This window comes from Glycine max, chromosome 9 (genome assembly GCF_000004515.6).
Source record: "Glycine max cultivar Williams 82 chromosome 9, Glycine_max_v4.0, whole genome shotgun sequence".
NCBI lineage: Eukaryota > Viridiplantae > Streptophyta > Magnoliopsida > Fabales > Fabaceae > Glycine > Glycine max.
The window spans coordinates 29,257,751-29,279,100 of NC_038245.2; the positions used below are offsets into that span (position 1 = coordinate 29,257,751).

Consider the following 21,350-nt stretch of genomic DNA (forward strand, 5'->3'; position numbering starts at 1 on the left):
TCCGTAATAGATTTACGGATCAACTTGATCCGTAATAAATTTACGGATCAACTTGATCCGACAATTGTTATGGGACACGTACGGATTAACTTGATCCATAAGTCACTTACAGATCAAGTAGGTCCACTAACATAAAAGTTACTTATACTCTAGATGTTCATTAAGTGTCACACAATCACATCACATGAGTAAATTAACGTATCATAAATTAGAAAGGCTTAATAATGGCATGTGACTAATAAGATTCCAACAATTAAAAGAAATAATTTTAAAATAGGCACTTTTTATATAAAAAAATACTTTTTTAAGAAGCAAAAATATGTTTTACTTCTTAAAATAAAAAAATATTTATTAAATAAAAACAATTTGAACAACACAAGTAAAAAAAACATAAAATTACTCATTTTATTAAAAAATGTTTGTTTTTAAAAACAAGTTTAAAAAAACTCAATCAATATTATCTTGAAAATCACTTTTTTTAATATTTGTTTTCCAAAAATAGCCAAATACTTCAAAATCAATTTTAACCATAATCATTTTTACAAAATTAATTTTATTACCATTTATCCAAACGCAAATGCAAACTAAACAAAATTTTCAATAAAAATTAATTTTCTATAAAACTAATAAATACTTCATACTTAAAAAATAAAATCCTAGAAGTTCAACCCGTTTGACAAGAAATCCTCGAGACCTAAAGCAACTTATTAGACAAGAAAATGAAGATAATCGTTCACAACTGAAAATTATGTTGATACTAAACAATGTGAGTAGTTTTGTTGTTTATTTTCCACGGTATCAAAAAAAAAATCGTTTATAAATATACTTCTAAGTTATAACCTATTAAGCTCGTAATCAAACAGCACCGAAACGTAACAATGCCAACACTCTCATCCAAACCCCCCTTTACCAATTACCCGGTCGGCGCCGCCGCGGCCACCACCCTTCTCTTCCTTTTCTTCGCCGTCGGAATTTCCACGGTCCTCGCTAGCAACCACCACGTCATCAATTTCCGGTCCCCGAACCTCTTCCCGGAGGGCCTGGCGTGGGACCCGACAGCGCAGCACTTCCTGGTCGGATCCCTCCGCCACCGCACGATCTCCGCCGTCTCCGACGCCGGCGTGGTCGAAACCCTAATCTCCGACCCCTCCCTCCCGGAAAACGTCACCTTCCTTGGCCTCGCCGTGGACTCCCGCAACAACCGCGTCCTCGTGGCGATCCACGCCACGGAGCCCCTCCCTCCGTTCAACGCGCTCGCCGCCTACGACCTCCGCTCCCGCCGCCGCCTCTTCCTCTCCCCCCTCCCCTCCGCCGCCGGCGATGACAAACGCGCCACCGCGAACGACGTCGCTGCAGACTTCAACGGCAACGCCTACGTCACCAATTCTGTAGGAAACTACATCTGGAAGGTTAATCTCAACGGAGAAGCTTCGATTTTATCAAATTCCCCGAAGTTCACCGTACACCCCGTGGTACGCGACACAGTGTATAGCTTCTGCGGCCTAAACGGCATCGTTTACAACAACAAGGGCTATCTATTGGTGGTGCAATCCAATACGGGAAAGATGTTTAAAATCGATAAGGACGATGGGACTGTGAGACAAGTGCTTCTCAACGAGGATCTAATGGGCGCTGACGGAGTTGCCTTGAGGGGAGACGGCGTCGTTTTGGTGGTGTCCTTTAGCAAATTGTGGTTTGTGAAGAGTAATGATGGGTGGGCCCAGGGTGCGGTGTTTGACAAGATTGACCTTGACGAGGAGGGGTTTCCCACTTCGGTTGTAGTGGGGGAGAGGGACAGGGCGTACGTGCTGCACGGGCGTGTGATGGAGGGCATTTTGGGGAATTCGGAGAGGGAGAGTTTTATGATAGAGGAGGTGAAGTCGCCGAAGGAGAGTGAGGGGGAGAATGTTTGGTTGTATGTTATGGTTGGAATTGGGTTGGCTTATTTCTTGTTTTGGAGGTTTCAGATGAAGCAGCTCGTGAAGAACATGGACAAGAAAATCAACTGATGATTTGTTGTTTGGAAACATTGTACTTTACGCTCAGTTTTTTTTGTTTGTTAGATTTGTAGAAGTGAAATCATATTATTTATATATGTGCCTTTGAAATTATCGTATTATTGGATGTTTTTTCTTCACGAAACATTGTATTTGCTAACTAAAATTGTATAATAACATTATATAATGAAGAGAAAAAAAAAGATTAAAACATGTATAATAAGATGATTTTCTTTTAAAATAATGAATCTTTTATTTTTAAACTTTCTACTACCATAATTTGTTATTTCTACTAGCATAACGACGAAATAGAACTGGCCATTTAGAAAATCAATCAATACTAGAAAATGCTGCAGGTGGCTTCATCTGAATCCAAAAGTATTGGAAAGGTGATCATGACAATATTCCTCATTCAATGTCATCTACTATTTACTATTAATGATCGATATGTGTATCACTTTCTTATTAATTTGATTTTCTGCCTTTTCTTTCTATCCTTTTTAGCATAATTGACTGCAATATGGTTAGTGTTTCTTGAAAAAATCATCTGGTTCTTTGACATCTTGAATCAACTCATAACATAAATCGATGTTGATTAAGCAATGGTCTACAATAACACCACTTTTATGCCTATTCCTAATGATACTCTTTCCTTCCATTGACAGATCATGTTTCTACTATTTTGTGGCACATTTTTGGCTAAAAGATATATATATCTTGATCTTGCTCATGTTCACCTTCTATCCTGAAACAACTCCATAGAATTGAATGGTATACAACAAATTATTTGTTTCTTTCACACTAGCGGTAGCAAACAACAAATTGTCATACGTAAAAAATAAAATAAAAAGTTATAGAAGGGGCTTGTCTAGTTGGCTTGTTATTATGACGTGAGGGTCATGGCTCTGTTTACGTTTTGATACTGAAGTATGAAGTCTCTGTTTTGGGTAGCTTATTTGCATTATTTTTGTTGTTGTTCTTGATCGTGCATTTCAAAAGTAATTGTTGTTTATTTGTTTTAATTTTGGGGCCATGTGATTAATTTTTTGGCACCTCTTTCTTCTTTTGTTGGGGAGAGCATGTTTTAGAAGCACATTTAAAAAATAAAAAATAAAAAACGACAACAAAGATCACGCTATTAAATCCCATTTCTCAATTATACCAAATTAATCTTATAACTGGGGGTGCAAACTTTGTGTGCAACTGCAAGGTCTACAACATTATATGTTATCTTTGTATCATGTAAAACTTTTAAGGGTTTCTTAAATTAATAATTATAAGAAATTAACATAATCTTGAAATATATGATTCTCACACATAATAAATAAACAATAAGTATATTTCTCCGTAATGAGGCCTCTCTCCATTATACTTTGATTTTTTGGAAAAGGAGAAAAATAAGATTTTACTCTCTTGACTGTTTTTTTTATCTCTTTATATTTGTGATGGTCAAATATTAGATAACACTTTATTTAACGTTAATAGGTATTAATCCCCTTTTACAACTACTACTAAAGTTACTTTTAGAAATTTTTCTTATTTAACTCAATTACAATTTAATCCTTAATTATTAATTATTTATTTATTAATACCTACATAAATCACAAGTCACATACCTCTTAGATGAGACATTAATTCTAACACCACGTATTGGCTGGGTGGGGAGCAAATATAGCTTACATTCTGTTAATGTAGTTTAGGGTGCTTTGGGTTGTGTTGGACTGTTGCGTGCTGTAAACATTGTATAGGGGGCAAACATCTGTTTTTGTATTCAGATTTATAGGTACCTTTTGGACAAAGTGTTCAAACATGCCAATTTTAATAATATCTTTTTCCTTTCAAAAGAATAAAATAATAACAGGTGATTTACATAAATGGATCAGGCAAGGCCGTTAATTAGTTTCTTGCACCATTGCTTTGAAAACTAATGACAGTAGTACCATTATAATTTAGAACAACTAATATAATCTTATACAAGAAAAATAATTAACATCATATACCTACCATACCACTAACAAATCAGAGTATTACTAAGCAATAAGATTCTGACAGTAACTTCAGAATAAAATACATACCATTAATATAATGGTTGAAGTGATAAGAAGTTCATGGGTTCACACTGAAAGCGTAGGGGGGTTTCCTTTGGTGAAGCTTAATCTGTTTGGGACATTTGTGGAACTATGGAAACTAGCTTTGCTTCAATGGTAAATTAAAGTAGCCTTGCTATTCTTTTAATATGTTGATCTTAAGTTGATTTGTCCGTGCTAAACCCTTGATTAGTTTGAAACCAGCAGGGTGGAGCTTACCGTGAAGGGGAGCCACATGACCCAACCAAATATGTTACAAGGCAACAAAGTTCTTTTAGGGGTGGCAAATGGATGGATAAGATCATAATCATAATTTGTATTCTAATGAATCATATCAAAATAATCTATTAATTCATTTTAATTTATTAAAAATTATTTAATTGATCCGATGAAATCCAATCCATTTGATAACAAAAATCAATCTAATCCATTCACACAAGAATTCCATCCAATATATTCATACACAAAATTAAAACTTAATTATTTTTAGTTTAAAAATAATATATTTTAAAAAATTCATAATAATTTCTAAAATAATAATAATCCCAACAAAAGTCGACTAAGTTTGTTTTCAACTAACCTTGATCGATGATAATTTTTTTTATCAACATCAACTGAGATTATTTTTCAGTCAACGTTAACTGATGATTTTTTTTGTCAACATCGACTAAGTTTTTTTCGGCCGATATCGGTTAGGAATATTTTTTTGTTCAAGGTTGATTATGATTTTCTTAGTTAATGTTGGTCGGTGATGTTTTTTGGTAGACATCGGCTAAGATTTTTTTGGTCGACGTCGGTCATGACTATTTTTTTATCAATGTGGACTAGGGTTTTTTTGGCCGACATCTACTAGATTTTTTTGGCCGACACCAACCATAACTTTGTTTTGCTAACATCGACTAGGTTTTTATATCGATATTAGCTGAGACTATTTTTTGGCCGACGTCAACCGATGATGTTTGTTGGCCGACATCGGTCATCACTATTGTTTTGGCTGATGTTGGCTAATTTTTTGTCAATGTTGGAAATGGATTATTTTTTTGTCGGTTAGGATTTTTTGAACGATGTCGGTGAGTGAAATTTTTTATGTCGACCAAAAAATATCGCCAATTGACATCGTCTAAAAAAACCCTAACCAATGTCAGCCAAAAAAACCTAGTCGATGTCAATAAAAAAAATAGTCGTGATCGATGTTGACCAAAAATCCTACATGATGTCAGCAAAAAAATTAGTCATGATGGATGTTGACCAAAATCCCTAGTCAATGTCAACAAAAAAATAGTCATGACCAATGTTGAACAAAGCCCTAATCGTGTCAGCAAAAAATGGTATCGGCAACATTGACTGAAATAAAACCCTAGTTGACGTCGATTAAAAATATCCCCAATCAATGTTGATAAAAAAAACATCATCAACCAACATTAGCCAAAAAAAAAACAATGGAAGAAATCTGCTAAAAACTAGTCCAACCCAAAGTTGGCCAAAAAATAGCATCAGTCGACGTTGACCAAATTTTTTTTGAATGAGATCGGCCAAAAAGTAGCATTGACCAAAGTCAATCGAAAAAATACTAGTTAGAAAATAGTCTTAGATGATGTTGGCTAAAAAACTCGAGCTGATATTTGCCAAAAAATAGTCTCGGGCAACGATGATTGAAAAAAAAAAATTATAATCAACGTTTGTTGAATATTGTCCATAAATTCGTTTATTATTCAGTTGGATCAATTTTGATTCATTAAGTATTGACTAGAGGATCTATTGGACTTTGAAAATTAATGTATGGATCATTAACTATTTATAAAATTAAATGTATGGATTTTGATTCATCCATTTTATTTTTATAATGGATGAATTGAATGGATTTATTATAGATGAATCTATATTCTATATTATAAAAGAGAACCCAGGAAAATTACTATTGTGTCCGTGCTTCAACTGTTGACACTTGTCCATTTTATTGGTTTTTTGGTCATTTTATGCCCCTTCAGCTTTGCCTTGGTTTTGTGTCACGTTTTATGCCGCGTTGAGTGTTTAGCTTTGACTATTCTGTTGGTGATGCACGTGGCTTCTTCTCCAGCGTTTCCGATCATTTCCCTACCAACTTCAAACCTGCTTCCTTCATTTGTGTCATTTCCCCACCAACTTGTTTCCTCTGTTTCCATTCTTTCTTCTTCATTTTGGTGTCTTTTTCAGTTCCACTTTTTTCTTTTGTTTTTGGTTGAGTTTTAGAGTTGTTGAGGGCTTCCATCTTCATTCTATTTTTTGCGATTTTGGTTTGGGTTCTTTTTCTTTGATTGGTATGATTTTTTGTGGTTTTATTTTTGGAACAGGTTACCGTAACAATGACGGCTTTGGCAAAGAAGTTGTGGGAGAAGTTAAGAAGAAGATAGAGGTTCTTCTATTTTGATTTTATTAAAACTGTGTTTATGTTTTTTTTGTCTGATTTTTTGTGGTTTTTTTGGATGCTTCGTTGTTATTTTTTCCTTGAAAGCCTGTTGCAGATTATTTTGGTATCGCAGGAAATGATCCCTAAGTAATAATTTCCCCTCTCTTTTTTTTTGTGGTTGAGTCATGAGATTCTTCTCCTGTTAAAGCTGTTCACGCAATTTATAACAATATATATGAGTGTGATTTTCAATTTCTTGAATCTGAAATCTAATTACATGCATGTTTTTTGTATAGGCTCTTCAAACTATTGGAGATTCTCGGTAACTTCAATCCAAGCAAGGTGTGAGCTCCATCTTTTTCTTTAGTGGTACCATATATAATTAGTTTAGTTTTCGTTAAAAAAAAATATATGTCAAAGTGATTTTAAATAATTTTGTTCCTTATTTATTATGTGTTTGTCTATTGAAATTTTGTTTTATCCCAAAGTTCATTATCTCAATCCTAAAATTCTGATTATTTTTAGAAATTGATAACAGTTGACACTGTCCAACAGATCAAAGATTTCTATAAGATCTTCAGAATCAAGTGACAAGGAGATTCATGCATGCGAAACAAATCCAAAAAGAAACACAAACAAGATACATAGAGAGTGTGAGTGGAGATGAAGAGGGCAAGAGAGTTGCTTGACAATATATATGATTTGATATTATTTTGTTGTTTGTGAAGGCTTTAATTTTTTTTTTTTTTGCCCTTGACTTGAATGGGGTTCTAATGTATTGCTTTCTTTTTGTTATCTATTTGTGTGTGAGAGCAGATGGTTCAGGGTCGTGCTACTCTTACAAAGCAATGAGTAATCCCCTTTGCAGCATGCTCACCAAGTGTTTGAGAATATCACGCAGCGAAAGATCCCCGAAACCCAAATTCACGCAGTGTGCCTTGCATGCCCATCAAGCCTGATTTGAAGGTTTATTTTAGTACTGAATCTTATTTAAGCAAATGGACAAAGATTGAATTAAATTATACTCATAAGATTTTAATGAATTAATTACATCAATATATTTCACTTCAAAAAATTACATAAATTATTAATGAAGTTACTAAATTTTATAGTTGAATGCATGTTGTATTATTGGTTGGAAGCATGAGAACAAAATTTCCAGTTGTGGAAGTGGCATTACATTATCAATAATGACATTATATATACACTCTAATTTATTCAATATTGATTAATTTGTGTACTTTCTTTTTGTTGATTGAAAACCCTACTCTAAACTTTGTTCCTGTGACATTTGTTTTTACTATATATGTTACTGAAAATTTCATTCTAATCGTGGGTGTTAGATGTTTTCAATCTCAGTGTTTGGCACACCCACAGAAGCCTCTATACAATGGAGGAATTATCCAAAAACCAGAACTGAATAATGGACTTCAAGGGTGAACTGCATTTGGGGAGGCAAGAATAGAATATAGAGAATCATTAGGCAACAAATATGTGGTAGCCCATAGCAGAAATCAAGCACGTGATTGTGTCTCCCAGAAGATTTACCTTGAAAAGGATAAGCATTATATTTTATCCGGTAAAATTTGTACTAAAATATTATAAATCGTGCATATAGTTTTTCCCATTTATAAGGTCATTATTATTGTAAATGAAATATCAATAACCGAAATGCATTATTCTTCATTCATGGTTATGCTTGGGTTGAAATTATGCAGCTTGGATACAAGTGAGTGAGGGAAGCAACGTTCCTGTAACAGCAGTTGTGAAAACAACTACAAGATTAAAATTTGCTGGTGCCAGTTTTGCTGAGTCTAATTGTTGGTCTATGCTTAAGGGTGGTCTCACAGTGGATGAATCAGGACCCGCTGAGCTCTATTTTGAGGTACTACCTATTGTTCTTCAATCTTCATAATTCTTTATGTACAAAATTTGATTCTCTCTTATATGCTGTGGACAGGCTCCTTTCTGAAAGGAGGTTATGCAAATTATCAGGAACCACAGATCAAAATGGATTCTTTGAGGCCAATCTTTTTCATCGAGACTATGAAATGGAAATCAGTCACCCTGCTATGAAGAATTACACCTGCAGTTTCAACTCGAGAAGCTTATTGATAACTATGTCAGTACTTGCTACTCCTCTGAAACTTCAACAATCTCTATGATTTTCTAAATTTTTTTTACCTTCGCAATTTCAACGCTCTCATATCACCCAGACAATTACCATTCCTTCAGACTCTCTTCTCAATGAACTTCGAATTGTTGAGGTTTGTTCTATTCTATCTAATCCAACCTCTTACTGCTGTATTCAAATATGGAGACACGCACAAGTACAACAACAATCTCTAACGTCTTCAAGTCCTATTTATTTGCTTACTAATATTTTTAACTCTGTAACACTATGGTAGTGTGTTTGTCGAATCTACCATGAGATGTTTTCATGTATGCTGCCGTCTTGCTCGATTTTAACTGTATTTATATTTTGTTTAATTTAAAGGGATTTATGAGGCCCTTGAATTGAGAGATGGAGCAATTTCTTGCCATTCATGGCATTTCTTATCTCAACCGGAGCAGTTTCCCGCAAGACTTTATTTTCGGGTCATCATCCTCAGCATATCAGGTACATTATATCATATTAATTTCTCAATCAATTTTAACACTTTGTGTGAGCTGGATCGATAGTTAGTAGTTTAAGATGTGAATATATAACTAAGACCCCTTTCATCTATCGCTAGATAAGAGCAAGTAACAAACTAAATTTGGCAAGAGAAAGAAATCGGATATATACACTATGGATAATAAATGAGATAGCTCATTTATGTGCCACTAAACGCCCAGAAGTAGACGCAAATGGATACATCATTGTTCTTTACGGTACATTAGATCCTAATGGACCACCGTTGATTTCTGAGTGCGAGAGAGAGGGAAAGAGAGAGTAGCTAGCTTTGGAAGAAGCAAACTTATACTGAGATCGAAGCCAATGTATATCCAGAAAGAAGATCTTGATTTGTCTAGCTACTAGCTAGGCATCGAAACATGTACAACTGAATGAATGGAAAATATGGCAGTGCGTTTATGCATAAGGAGATTGAGGTGAATTTTTTTGTAGTTAAATATTAATGATTAGTTTGTTAATTTTATTAGTAGAAAAAATTGAACTGTATTTTTTTAATATTTAATTACTCAACCAATCTTATATTTTTCATTTGGTGGTCAAATTATTTACTATACTAGAAGTCCTATAAGAAAAGACCATTCCATCCGATCCTGATTTAGTAGCATAAGTATATCAATCTGTTATAAATTCATCATGATAATTCTCAATTGAAAAAGCATATCAAATGTACATCTGCTTTCAATAACATAACATATAACATATGTATACAAATGAACAAAGGAAAGTAATGAGTAAATTGGGGCAGAAAATTAGTACCATCATAAAGCTTGATGAGTAAATAAATAATATAGGAAAAATAGTAAGCCAAAGGCAAATAAAAAAAAAAACTTTTAAATAATACATGAAAAGGGAAGAAATGGACAGATACTGAGGAAACTAAGAACTAATTTTGACAATAGTAGTTAGTGCTTTATATATCAAAATTGAGTGCTTTTTCTTATGCATCAATATAGGGCTCTGATTTTGTGGCAAAAGCTGTGGATTTAGCAGCCAGAGAATTAATAACAAGTGCATCACTAGGACAAGGTTTGATCTGCGTTGCTTTTTGTCTCTTGTTGTGTATCCTGATATGTGCCAAATTAAATATAGGTTTCCTGCAATGGCAGTTACACAGGTACAACTTGACCGAGCCAAGGTATCCACGAAGTCTGCAGTTCTAATGAATTTAGAGTCCAGAGTATGCTCTTTCTAACTCTCACTGGTAGTTTGAATGATATCTAATTTCTTTCATTTGAATGATATCTAATTTTTTTCATTTACTCTTCTCTTCGCACCTGAATTAAAAATAATGTGTCCCTCTTGCGTCTTTGCTTCCTTCTATATTATGATATATTTTGCCGAATCCCAAAAAAAAAAAACAATTGTAGATTAATACGCAACGAGTATAATTAAAATAAAATAAAATTGAAGTTAAAAATGAGAGGACCACTTCTTCAAATTTTGTGGTTGCCTTCACCTGCTCATGGTGGCAAATTTGAATCACGGGAATATCGTAGACAACACCCTAACATAGTCATGGTTACTTGACTTGAAGAATAATAATAATAATAATAATAATAATAATAATAATAATAATAATAACAACAACATGTAGAAAGGGGAATTGGGTTGGTTTGATTTCACATAGTACGTCATGTGTTTCAAAACTCATTGCTTTTGCATATGATTGCATCAGAAGATATAGTAAGGCAGGTATTGACTTATGGAGACAGGTATTTAATCAATCAGAGACCTTTCTATTTTTTCTCTCATTCTTCAGTCCCAACTTTTTTTTCTTTTCACTTAAATTTTCCTGTTGCTACTTGAATTCAAGAAGCATCACTTAAATCATGAACTTAAATTGTAATATGAGAATTTGTGAGGTGATTCATTTCAAGAAGCCTCTGGAGCAGTTCTTAAATGAAGTAGATTTTCATTTGTGAGGTGATCCATTTCAAGAAGCCTCTGGAGCAGTTCTTCAAATTACTGAAGACTTATTGTTATTATTATTATTGTTGTTATTGTTGTTACTTAAGACTTATTGTTATTATTATTATTGTTGTTGTTGCTGTTGTTGTTGTTATTATGTTAATTTGACATGCATACCCGAGACCATATCTGGATTGTTCAAATTACTCAGACTTTGCTTGAATATCAATTGTCAATAAAAAAAAGTAAAATATTGGACTACTCTTTTAAGAAACGGGCAATGGAATCAAGCCAAGGGAGTACCTTTTTAATCTTCTAAGCCCTTTTTTTTATTTTCTTTGTTATCACCACCTACACACAATTGAAATTCTACAACTACAATGCATTTCTACAGAATAGAGAAACATAGTGTGCGTATTCTAAGAAATTACATAAAGGCAATTCGAGTTTGGTACCTTCTACAATTTGAGGAGCTGATGGTATCATTTATTTCTTGATTTTTCTAACATAATCATAGTTATCTTTAGGTTATTGTTGTAGATCTTTTATGTAAATTTATTTTTTGAATGTTGTTATGAACAGATTATGTATATATTTTTTTATTTACATGAAAAAATTTGGCTAATTTTTTTCCTATTATTTTACGGACAATGTTTTGTTAATTTTGTTGTTTCAATAATTATTTTTTTATCAATATTTAGCTTTATTATGCTTTAGCACTATGTTTCATTTTATGTCTATGTTGCAAATGAAAAAAATGTATACGAAATCAGTTAACAAATGACCCGTGAGTATGCACACTAGACTGCCTTCAGTTCCAACAAACAATGTTAATGTTTATTCATGCTATCTTGTTGTTAACATTTTGCTGTTAATTTTCATTTCCCTGTTAATCAGCTTTATCATTTTGGTGTTCATGAACATGTAGAAAACGCTTACCAAACAACTCGTGCATGTGCACGGGTTGCAGACTAGTAATGAATAAATGGATTCATTTATCAACCTTATTCTCCATACAAAGTTTTAATGCAACTGTTTTTTGTAGGCTTAACTCGAATATCATTGTTTAAATTAAAATTCTCATATCCGCCGATCAATACACTCATTGGTAGATACATAAATCTTCGGGTATGCTTTAGGGAAACCTTATTATAATATATAGTGATAGTATTTTTTGTCCTGCCATGATAGTATTTCAACTCATATATAGCTCTATTGTTTTTACTTTTTACCATTGGCATTAGTAACTCACACACAACCTCCTAAAATTGAAGAAACAACACTTGAAATGAAGACTGAAAATTAAAAGAAAAAGGCTCAAAGTCAAGTATTAACATACCAAAGGAAAAAAAAAAAAACACAAACATTGACTCGTTCAGAGAAAAAGAGGTGAAACAATAAAGAAATGTTTGGTTTGGTTGTTTTCTATTTTCATTTTCACTGGAAATAGAAAATGATGATGAAAATGCGTTTGGTTAAATTTTTGAAAACATTTTCAGTAAAAATATTTTCCTAAACGAACCAAAAATTGGAAACAATAAAATCTCGTTTTCAGTTGAAATCAGAAACCTCATTTTGGTTAAAATAGAAACACGGTGACAAGGAATGTAATGTTAAGCAAATCTAAAAATGCATTTCCTTTTGAAAACGCATTTTCAGTGTTTTTATTTCTTGAAAGCAGAAAATAAGAAGTCAAACCAAACATATTTTCAGAATTCTAATCTTTTGAAAATGAAAAGAATTTTCAGAAAATAAAAACAAGAAAAGAAAACAGAAAATGAAAATACAAACCAAACACACCCTAAATATTTCATTTGATAATGTAAGGTTCTCCATAATTAATCACTGAAAATAAAATCATTACAACTCAAATCAATTAAACATATGCTTAAGTTGAATTTGTCCTCTATTAATAACATGGTACGAGAATACCAAAAAAGTTACAATAACATCAACAAGGAAATCTTATCTCACTTGAGTAAGTTCAACTACATAAATCATATAAGGTCGTCATTTGACAATGTTAAAACTAATACCTCAAAAACATTAGATAACAAGAGATATTTTTTAATGGTTCCTTTTGTTTTTGGTTTTCCTCTCTTTCTTTTCACAAAAAACTATGCAATCTACTCTTCTTACAATTAGCTAGATATATCATATATTTCTTATGCATGCATCTATCCTTGACAAGTGCAACTAAGGACAAAAATTATAGTAATCATCTGGGAATGAAGCTTTGCTGTATTTGTAAGGGCTAAGCTTGTTGTGACATGAAGAGGGTCCAGATGGTGGCACTGGCCCTTTGGGTAATTGGCTTCCAAACAAGCTTTCGAAGTCCCTTAAGTCTCTTGTGCACTCACCTGTACTTGAAGCCCCCAAGAGTACCAAAACAAAGAGAATCAAACAAGATCTCCCCAAACACGGCATAATGGCTAGCTTGTTATGCTTTTCTCCTAATTCTCCTGAATTTGACAATACCCAAACTCTATCTACCTCTATGCTTTATGAAGGAGAATATGCATATATATAATATGTACACTGTTGGTTAAGAAAACGGTGGAGATGAGACATTGAATTTTTGTACTAACAAGGAAAGCGAAATGTATTAACTTGTTTCATGTTTTTTCAACGCCCGTGACGCAAATCATAAAACATCAAAAGATGCTTTTTGTAGTGGAATTAGCTAGCTTCTTTTGAACGAGGGTTTGAAAACGTTGTTGTGAATTGAATATATTAATAGCGGCAGCCAATTTAGAAAACAAGGTGACAACCGATAAAAACGGGACTTTTGACACTAATTTTCACCAATTTTGAACCTCAAGCTAACCTAGTGTACGTGTGCCCGTGTGTAAACTCCAAAATTATATACAACCTTAAATACATTTTTAGCCCTGTAATTTTTTATTTTTTTATTTTCATGCAATATTTTTTGTTTTAGTCTTTGTAAAATACAATTATTTTATTTTTCATCTTTAAGGTGCTTTAGATAGTGTGTTAAACAGTAAAAAAATGCTTTGAACATTGAAAAAAGTATTATCTAAAGTAATTTATGGACAAAAAATAATACAAGCATATTTTATAATGATTCAACGGAAAAAATAAATTTATAAGAACAAAAATACAAAAAAAAAATTACATATACAAAAAATGTATTTTTAGCCTTTTCTAAAACATTTTACACCACTAAAGAAGCAATTTCTCATTCAAAATCTATTAAGTTTTAAAATTGTTTTCAAAATAAGTGATTTCAAAACCAAAAAACAGATAATTACTTGAACACAATGTGAAATACCACATATCAAATTACTTCTATTTGTACGTGGCTAACAAAATTCGTACGTGTTTAGTTCATGGTTCGTGATATTAATGTCATAAATTAGTGTTGTTTTCTTAGTGTGGCGTCTAGAGACATTCACGTACTACATATAGGTTTTTAATTTATATATGTTTCTTTTCTATATTCTTGTTATGGTTTTTTTAAAGCAATTGTTATGGTATGTGACAAAATTGTGTAATTTCTTAGATGCCAATTGTTTAAGGTTTAGATTATGCGTCAGGTTATGAAAGGCAAAATGTGATTTATGTCAGAACATATATAATTAGCTAGTGTTCACGCACTTGTGGTATATATAGTATAAAAATCAAACGATTTCCAATATTTAAAATTCATTTTTTATAATTTATTAATCATTCTATGTTGTAAATTTGAGTCGTTATTTATAAAAAAATTTATTGTACACGCTTTTATCTTTCTGTTTTTTGCTGAATATACACGCTTTTATCACATGTAACTTTATCATTTTTTAATACTTATTTATATACTTTAAAAAATAAAACTACTAATAATTAATTTTAAAACTTTTTTTTATCAAATCTGAATTTTAATTATTTTTAATTGTGTGAAATTTTATCTCATTAATAACATTTTTTTATCTAACAATTAGTAAAAATATTGCTATTATTTTTTAAGGTAAAGTAGTCATTTTTATCCTTGAAATATATAAATCGCTGAAAGATAAAAATTCAAATTTTAGTTTCCGAAAGTGAAAAAAGTGTGACAAATCTATTTATCCGTTAATTTTCGTCCGTTACCGTTAATGAAAGAGCCTACATGACACATTCATGGACGAATTTGTGAGTGCTTTACACATTTAGGGAAAAAAATGACTATTTATCCGAAATATAATTTAATCTTCATCTTTTCCCTCTCCCCTTTTTTAATCGTTGCAAGCATAACATTACAATAAATACTTAAAAAATAGGAAAACGAATATAAGTTAGAACAAACATAATAATAAGCATAATATTGATTAATAAGTATAACCTGTTTATTCCTTTGAAATTTCTAATGTGACATTACCTTACACAAAACATGAGACTCAAACAAAAATACACAGTCATTAAATTAATCCTTACAAAAAATGAGATCCAACTTGGTTTTGTAACAACATTACAACCTAATGTTGTTACAATAGAAATTTTAGAGCAATAGACAGATTATGCTTATTAATCAATATTATGTTTGTTCTTTTTAAGTGTTTTTTGTAATATTATGCTTGCAACGGTTAGAAAAGGGGGAAAATAAAGATTAAATTATATTTTTTATAAATAGTCATTTTCGTTCTTAAATGTGTAGAACACTAACAAATTTGTCCCTTAATGTGTCGCGTATGCTAGCTCTTTCAGGAATAAATTTGAATTTTAGTTGTTCGGAGACAAATTTTTCATTGTTCTAGATATTCAGGAACGAAAATGACTATTTATCCATTAATTTTATCTATAGGAAGCTAGAACTTGCATATTTCACACTACTGCAAATGCGATCTTTAATAATATTTTTTTATCTAATTATTAGTAAAAATATTACTAAAAGCTTTTAATAAAATTTAAAAAATATCATCAAATATGAATATATGTTACTAATATATTTCCGTAACATTTTATCAAATGCTATGTATATCGTCTGTCACTAAAAGTTTTAATAACAAGGAGCATACACAACATTTGATAAAATATCACAAAAATATATTAACAACATTTATTCATATTTCACGATATTTTTTAAATGTTGTTAAAAAATTTTAACAATATTTTTACTAAATCTTAGTAAAAAAATATTATTAAAGATCATATGTGTAGTAGTGTCAAATTGAAAACGTATATATTTTGACTGTAAAAATATAATTTTATATTAGTAAATCCAAAATAAATGATTGAAAGGAAACTAATTTAAACATGATGTCAAAATTAACTGTTGAAAACGTAGTTGTCTTATAATTTAGTCGAGAGAATTGTGACACCTTTAATAATTATATTTAATTTGAACCAACTAAAGTGGGCCAACTTCAGAAAAACTAAAAGGCTGACTTGAATTTCTCTGTTTATCTTATCTAATACTATATTTAAAAACCTCAAAAGGTAGTACAGCATTAAAAAGAGGAAATGTTTATGTATTAACAACAATACGCTTGGAACAAATATTTACTGATTTCATCTGTTTTTATCGAGCGAAAAACGTTGTTTGAAAAATAAAAAAATAATATATATATATATATATATATATATATATATATATATATATATATATATATATATATATATATATACACACACACGAAAAAGGATTGTATACTCAGTAATCATATACTTTTTCCAGTATCAAATATAACAAAAAAAATTACACCAATCTTAATTAAAAAATAATTTTTTTTTCCAATTTATTCATCATTAGAATTTAATATCATGAATAAAAATAATCATTAGAATTAAAATCTTAATTAAAAAAAAGATATTTTAGATATAATAACATTGAGATAAAGTTAGTTAAAAAAATATATTTAAAATAAAAATTGTTTTTTTCTTATGTATGAGACCGGTTAAAATATATAGATTAGTGACTTTTTTACCATTTGGGTGCACTTTTTGTCAGCTGTTTTTATATGGGTTGCTTTTCAAATTATTTTATAAAAGAAATAAGTCACAACAGATATTATGAGTTGAATTAAAAGTTGTAATTTCTGTTACGATTTATTATTATTTTTTGTAATTTTGTAAAATTATTTATGATTTCAATGTATTTTATTTTTAATTTACAACTTTAAAGTCATTAAGTTTTTTTTTTTAATTTTATAACTTTAAAGTCATAAGTTGTTTTTCTTAATGGTACGACTTTGAAGTCGTAGTATTTTTTGTTACTGTTTTTGGACTTTTTTATTTATTTCTATTTCTTTGATTTGTTGTCATTTTAAAAAAGATGTAACTAAATTTTAATTATTTAATTATTAAATAAATATTTTTAATTTTACTTGTTATTAATTTTATTTAATATCTTGTATATATTTTTTATATGATTTTATTTAGTATGTTATATATTTTTTAATATTATTTTATTTAAAATATTTTGTATACTTTTTAATATTATTTTATTTAGTATATTTAAAATTTATATAATTTTTTAATAATGCTATTGAATTCTATTTGTTTTGTAAATGAAATAAAAAACTAACATAATGATATTTAATATTTTTTTGAATATTTTTTTATTTTAAATACATAAATTTTAGAAAACAAATTTTAAAACAAATATTAAAATATTTTGTTATTAATATTAACTTATAATTTATGAAATAAATATTATTTATTTTGTATAAAAGAATTTACTATTAACAACATCTAATAATTTAATCATGAAAGTAGTTGTTAAATTAAAAATAATTGAATACATTAATATAGAATGAAGAATACAACTTGAGAAACATAAAAAAAATTATATAGTCATCTACTTGTTTATATGCATATTTACTACGATTACGTTAAATATATAAAATATTAAAATTTACAAAATTATCTAAATTTTAAATATATAAATTATTTTAGATAAAAAATTATTAAAAAATTGTTAAAAATATTTAGAATAAAAAATATTTTAAAAAATATATGACATATTAAATAAAACTATATCAAAATATATACAAGATATTAAATAAAACTAATAAAAAGAAAAATTAAAAATATTTATTTAATAAGTAAATAAATAAAATTTAATTACAATTTTAAAAAAAACTGAAATCAAAACAAAAAATACAAGTAAATAAAAAAAATTCTAAAACTGTAAAAAAAAAAAAGCAAAAAGACTACGACTTCAAAGTCCTCCGAGTAAACAAGAAACTTACAACTTTGAAGTGGTGAAATTAAAAAAAAAACTTAACAACTTTGAAGTCATAAATAAAAAATTAAATTAAAGTCCTAAATATTGTATGACTTTAGTTAAAAAAATAGGTTGTAACAGAACAACTTCTAACTCAACAGAAGTCGTAACAGCTGTTATGATTTACCTCTCTTGAGAAATAATTTAAAAATCATCCCATATAAAAAAAGTGGAAAAAAATTGCACCCAAATGGTAAAAAAGCCTAAATTAGTAGCAGCAAAACTGATATTACAAATTCAATTTTAAATGTATTTTAAATTTTAGAAATAATTTGTAATCACACACATATATTATATAAAGAAGAAATAAAATTCTAGTGGGAGTAGCTGCCCCATTCTCTCTCAAATAGATATGTCATTATATATATTGATAATGTAAAAAATTTATACCGTCTTACAATTACAATTCATTATGTATGATAAATTTATTAATTTTTTAAAATAAATATTTTAAAATAATTCAAACAATAATTTGTGATTAGATAATAATATAAAATTATTTTAAACTGTTAATACATATTTATTGAACTCTATTTATAATATACTATGAAAGATAAATTTATTAACCGTTCTCTGTAAAAAAAAATTGTTAACTTTTATAATATTTATTTTAAAATTTATATTTAAAATAAAAAATATTTTTTCTTATGTATAAGACCAGTGAGAATATATAAATTAGTGGCAGCAAAACTGATATTACAACTTAATTTTAAATTTATTTTAAAATTTAGAAATAATTTATAATCACACATATATTATATAAAGAAGAAATAAAAATCTAGTGGGTAGTTGCCCCCACTCTCAAATAGATATGTCATTTTATATGTTGATAATGTAAAAAGTTTTACATAATCATTCAATCATAATTTATTATGCATGATAAATTTATTAATTTTTAAAATAATTATGTTAAAGTAATTTAAACAGTAATTCATGATTAGATAATAATATAAAATTATTTTAAACTCTCAATACATACTTATGAAACTCTATTTATAATATGTTATGAAAGATAAGTTTAGTAAAAAATTTGTTAACTTAGTTATGAAATTCTATTTATAATATGTGATGATGTTAATTCTCTTCTGTCAAAAAATTTGTTAACTTTTATAATAATTATTTTAAAATTTATATTTATAATATTTTATTAGTTGACAGTATTTTTTTTTTACCGTGACAAAAGTAGACTCTATCTAAAATGCGAGCATAGTAAAGATGATTCTATTTCTAATAGCATTTTATTGAATTAATTTTCATATATTAGTAAAAAAAACGATTCCATATACAGCCAAAAATAAAAGAGATTCCATGCTTTATGTGTAATTAAATATATAATTAATAAGTACATATATAGATACAAAACAACTCCATTCTTTTTTTCATCCAAAAACTCAAATATTATACTTGATTTAAGGTGTTCGAACTCTTCCTCACGAGTCACGACATCGTAATGTTTGTTTGGTTTTTACTGCCGTAATGTTTGTTATTGACTGTATAGATTTTATTCCTATGAATCCTATCAATCGACCGATCATGTTTTATATTTAAATTATACTCATCAGATTTTAATGAGTTAATTACATCGATATATTTCTGTTAAAAAAACCGCATCAATTATTATGAAGTTATTAATTTTTATAGTTGAATGCAATAATTATTCAAACTTTAGAGGAAGGATGTATCAGTTTAATTACACACTAATATTCATCGTAGATTTTATTCCTATCAATGGACTGATCATGTTTTATAATTAATGATACTAATATAAAATTTTAATGAATTAGTTACATTAAATTAATATATATAAATTAATGAAGTTATTAAATTTCAAAGTTGAATGCAATAACTATTCAAACTTTGTAGGAAGGATGTATCAATTTACACTAATAATGAGCGTGGAAGACGTAAGGAGATTGTTCAAAACGGCGAATTTCTTGTCGATGTTAGCTTGTTCCCACTGCCCACACTTCATTATGACTACTTTGAACAATGCCACCGGTTCTATCTGTTTAACTGTTAAAATATTATTTTAATCATGGTCAACATAGAGCCGCATGACACATTTGATCGTAAAAGGAATATATCTGCTCATATAGTCAAATACCGTTTACGATTATAATTATCTCACATTTCTATTTAAGTATTTAATTATGACATTTAATCATACATTTATCTTTTAATTTAAATTATGTGTATCAACAAGGTCCAAAAACACTAAAGAAGTTTAGTTTAGTTGATTGAGTATAATATATGAATGTAGTAAATTCTCTGTATCGCCTTCAATTCTTTCCGAATAAAAAAATAAGGTCCAAAATAATTATAGATAATTGAGTTCCTTAATCATACTAACAGCGTTTAACTTTCTAATTATGTATATGCAAAATTCACTTTGATGATCTTTTTTGCTTGGAAGATTAGTTTCAATGTTCCAACTAGGGAATACTTTGCTTTAAAAAAAGTGCAATTATGATTTTTTAAGTTCTTTTAATTTTTTTAACAGCATTAACTTCTTTTCGTTAATTAAGTTTTTCTAAAATTTTAAAAAAAATCTCATTTTTTAACAAGAAAAATAATCTATAATTTATATTCTCTTACTTTTTTTTTACTGAAATATTCTTACTTTTTTTATACTAAAATATTCTCTTACTTTCAAGAAGACCATAATTCAAATTTGGTTGGAGCAGCTACAACTCACTAGACCCTTCCGACCATGATCTAGGAGGTTGACACGATGTGGCGAGAAGGAACTCCTTCTGTCATGCAACCAGTTCAAAGAGTAGCAAATGATGAAACCCAACTGCATCCCTTTGTCGATGGGATTATTGAGGCATAACTCCCGCCTAGATGGAAGAAGCTATCCATCGATCATTACAATGAAATCTCGGATCTGAATGAACACATGGACACATTTGTCACATAAATGAGCCATGAATGATGACACTATCATGTGGTGAGTATTTCCAACAACAATAAAGGTGCAGTGCTTCATTGGTTTACTCACTTGCCAAGAAACTTCATCGACTCATTTGTGACCCTCAAAACGTGTTTCGGAGCAATATCACTTAATAGCAATGACACTCGCTAACAT

At 29.4% G+C, this 21,350-nt stretch overlaps 1 protein-coding gene and 1 long non-coding RNA gene across 4 annotated transcripts; both read left to right on the forward strand.

Annotated features, from left to right (window-relative positions):
* Nucleotides 1-746: 746 nt before the first annotated feature.
* Nucleotides 747-2,116, forward strand: LOC100793489 (uncharacterized). The gene has a single exon (XM_003533896.5). It carries the CDS (start codon nucleotides 879-881, stop codon nucleotides 2,007-2,009), a length of 1,131 nt encoding a protein of 376 aa, XP_003533944.1. The 5' UTR covers nucleotides 747-878; the 3' UTR covers nucleotides 2,010-2,116.
* A 4,968-nt stretch (nucleotides 2,117-7,084) lies between these two features.
* Nucleotides 7,085-11,202, forward strand: LOC100784658 (uncharacterized). 3 transcript variants are annotated; one of them, XR_005886554.1, is made up of 6 exons: nucleotides 7,085-8,049; nucleotides 8,189-8,355; nucleotides 8,431-8,737; nucleotides 8,968-9,090; nucleotides 10,101-10,173; nucleotides 10,254-11,202. It is a non-coding gene; the product is annotated as an uncharacterized lncRNA (long non-coding RNA). The 3 variants fall into 3 exon arrangements; XR_005886555.1 differs by lacking the exon at nucleotides 7,085-8,049 and having other exon boundaries at nucleotides 8,135-8,355; nucleotides 8,431-8,592; nucleotides 8,687-8,737; XR_005886553.1 differs by lacking the exon at nucleotides 7,085-8,049 and having other exon boundaries at nucleotides 8,135-8,355.
* The last annotated feature ends 10,148 nt before the right edge of the window (nucleotides 11,203-21,350 follow it).

Bases quoted from the DNA above. Each gene is read 5' to 3' on its own strand.
- LOC100793489 (XM_003533896.5), top strand. From the start codon at position 879: ATGCCAACACTCTCATCCAAACCCCCCTTTACCAATTACCCGGTCGGC.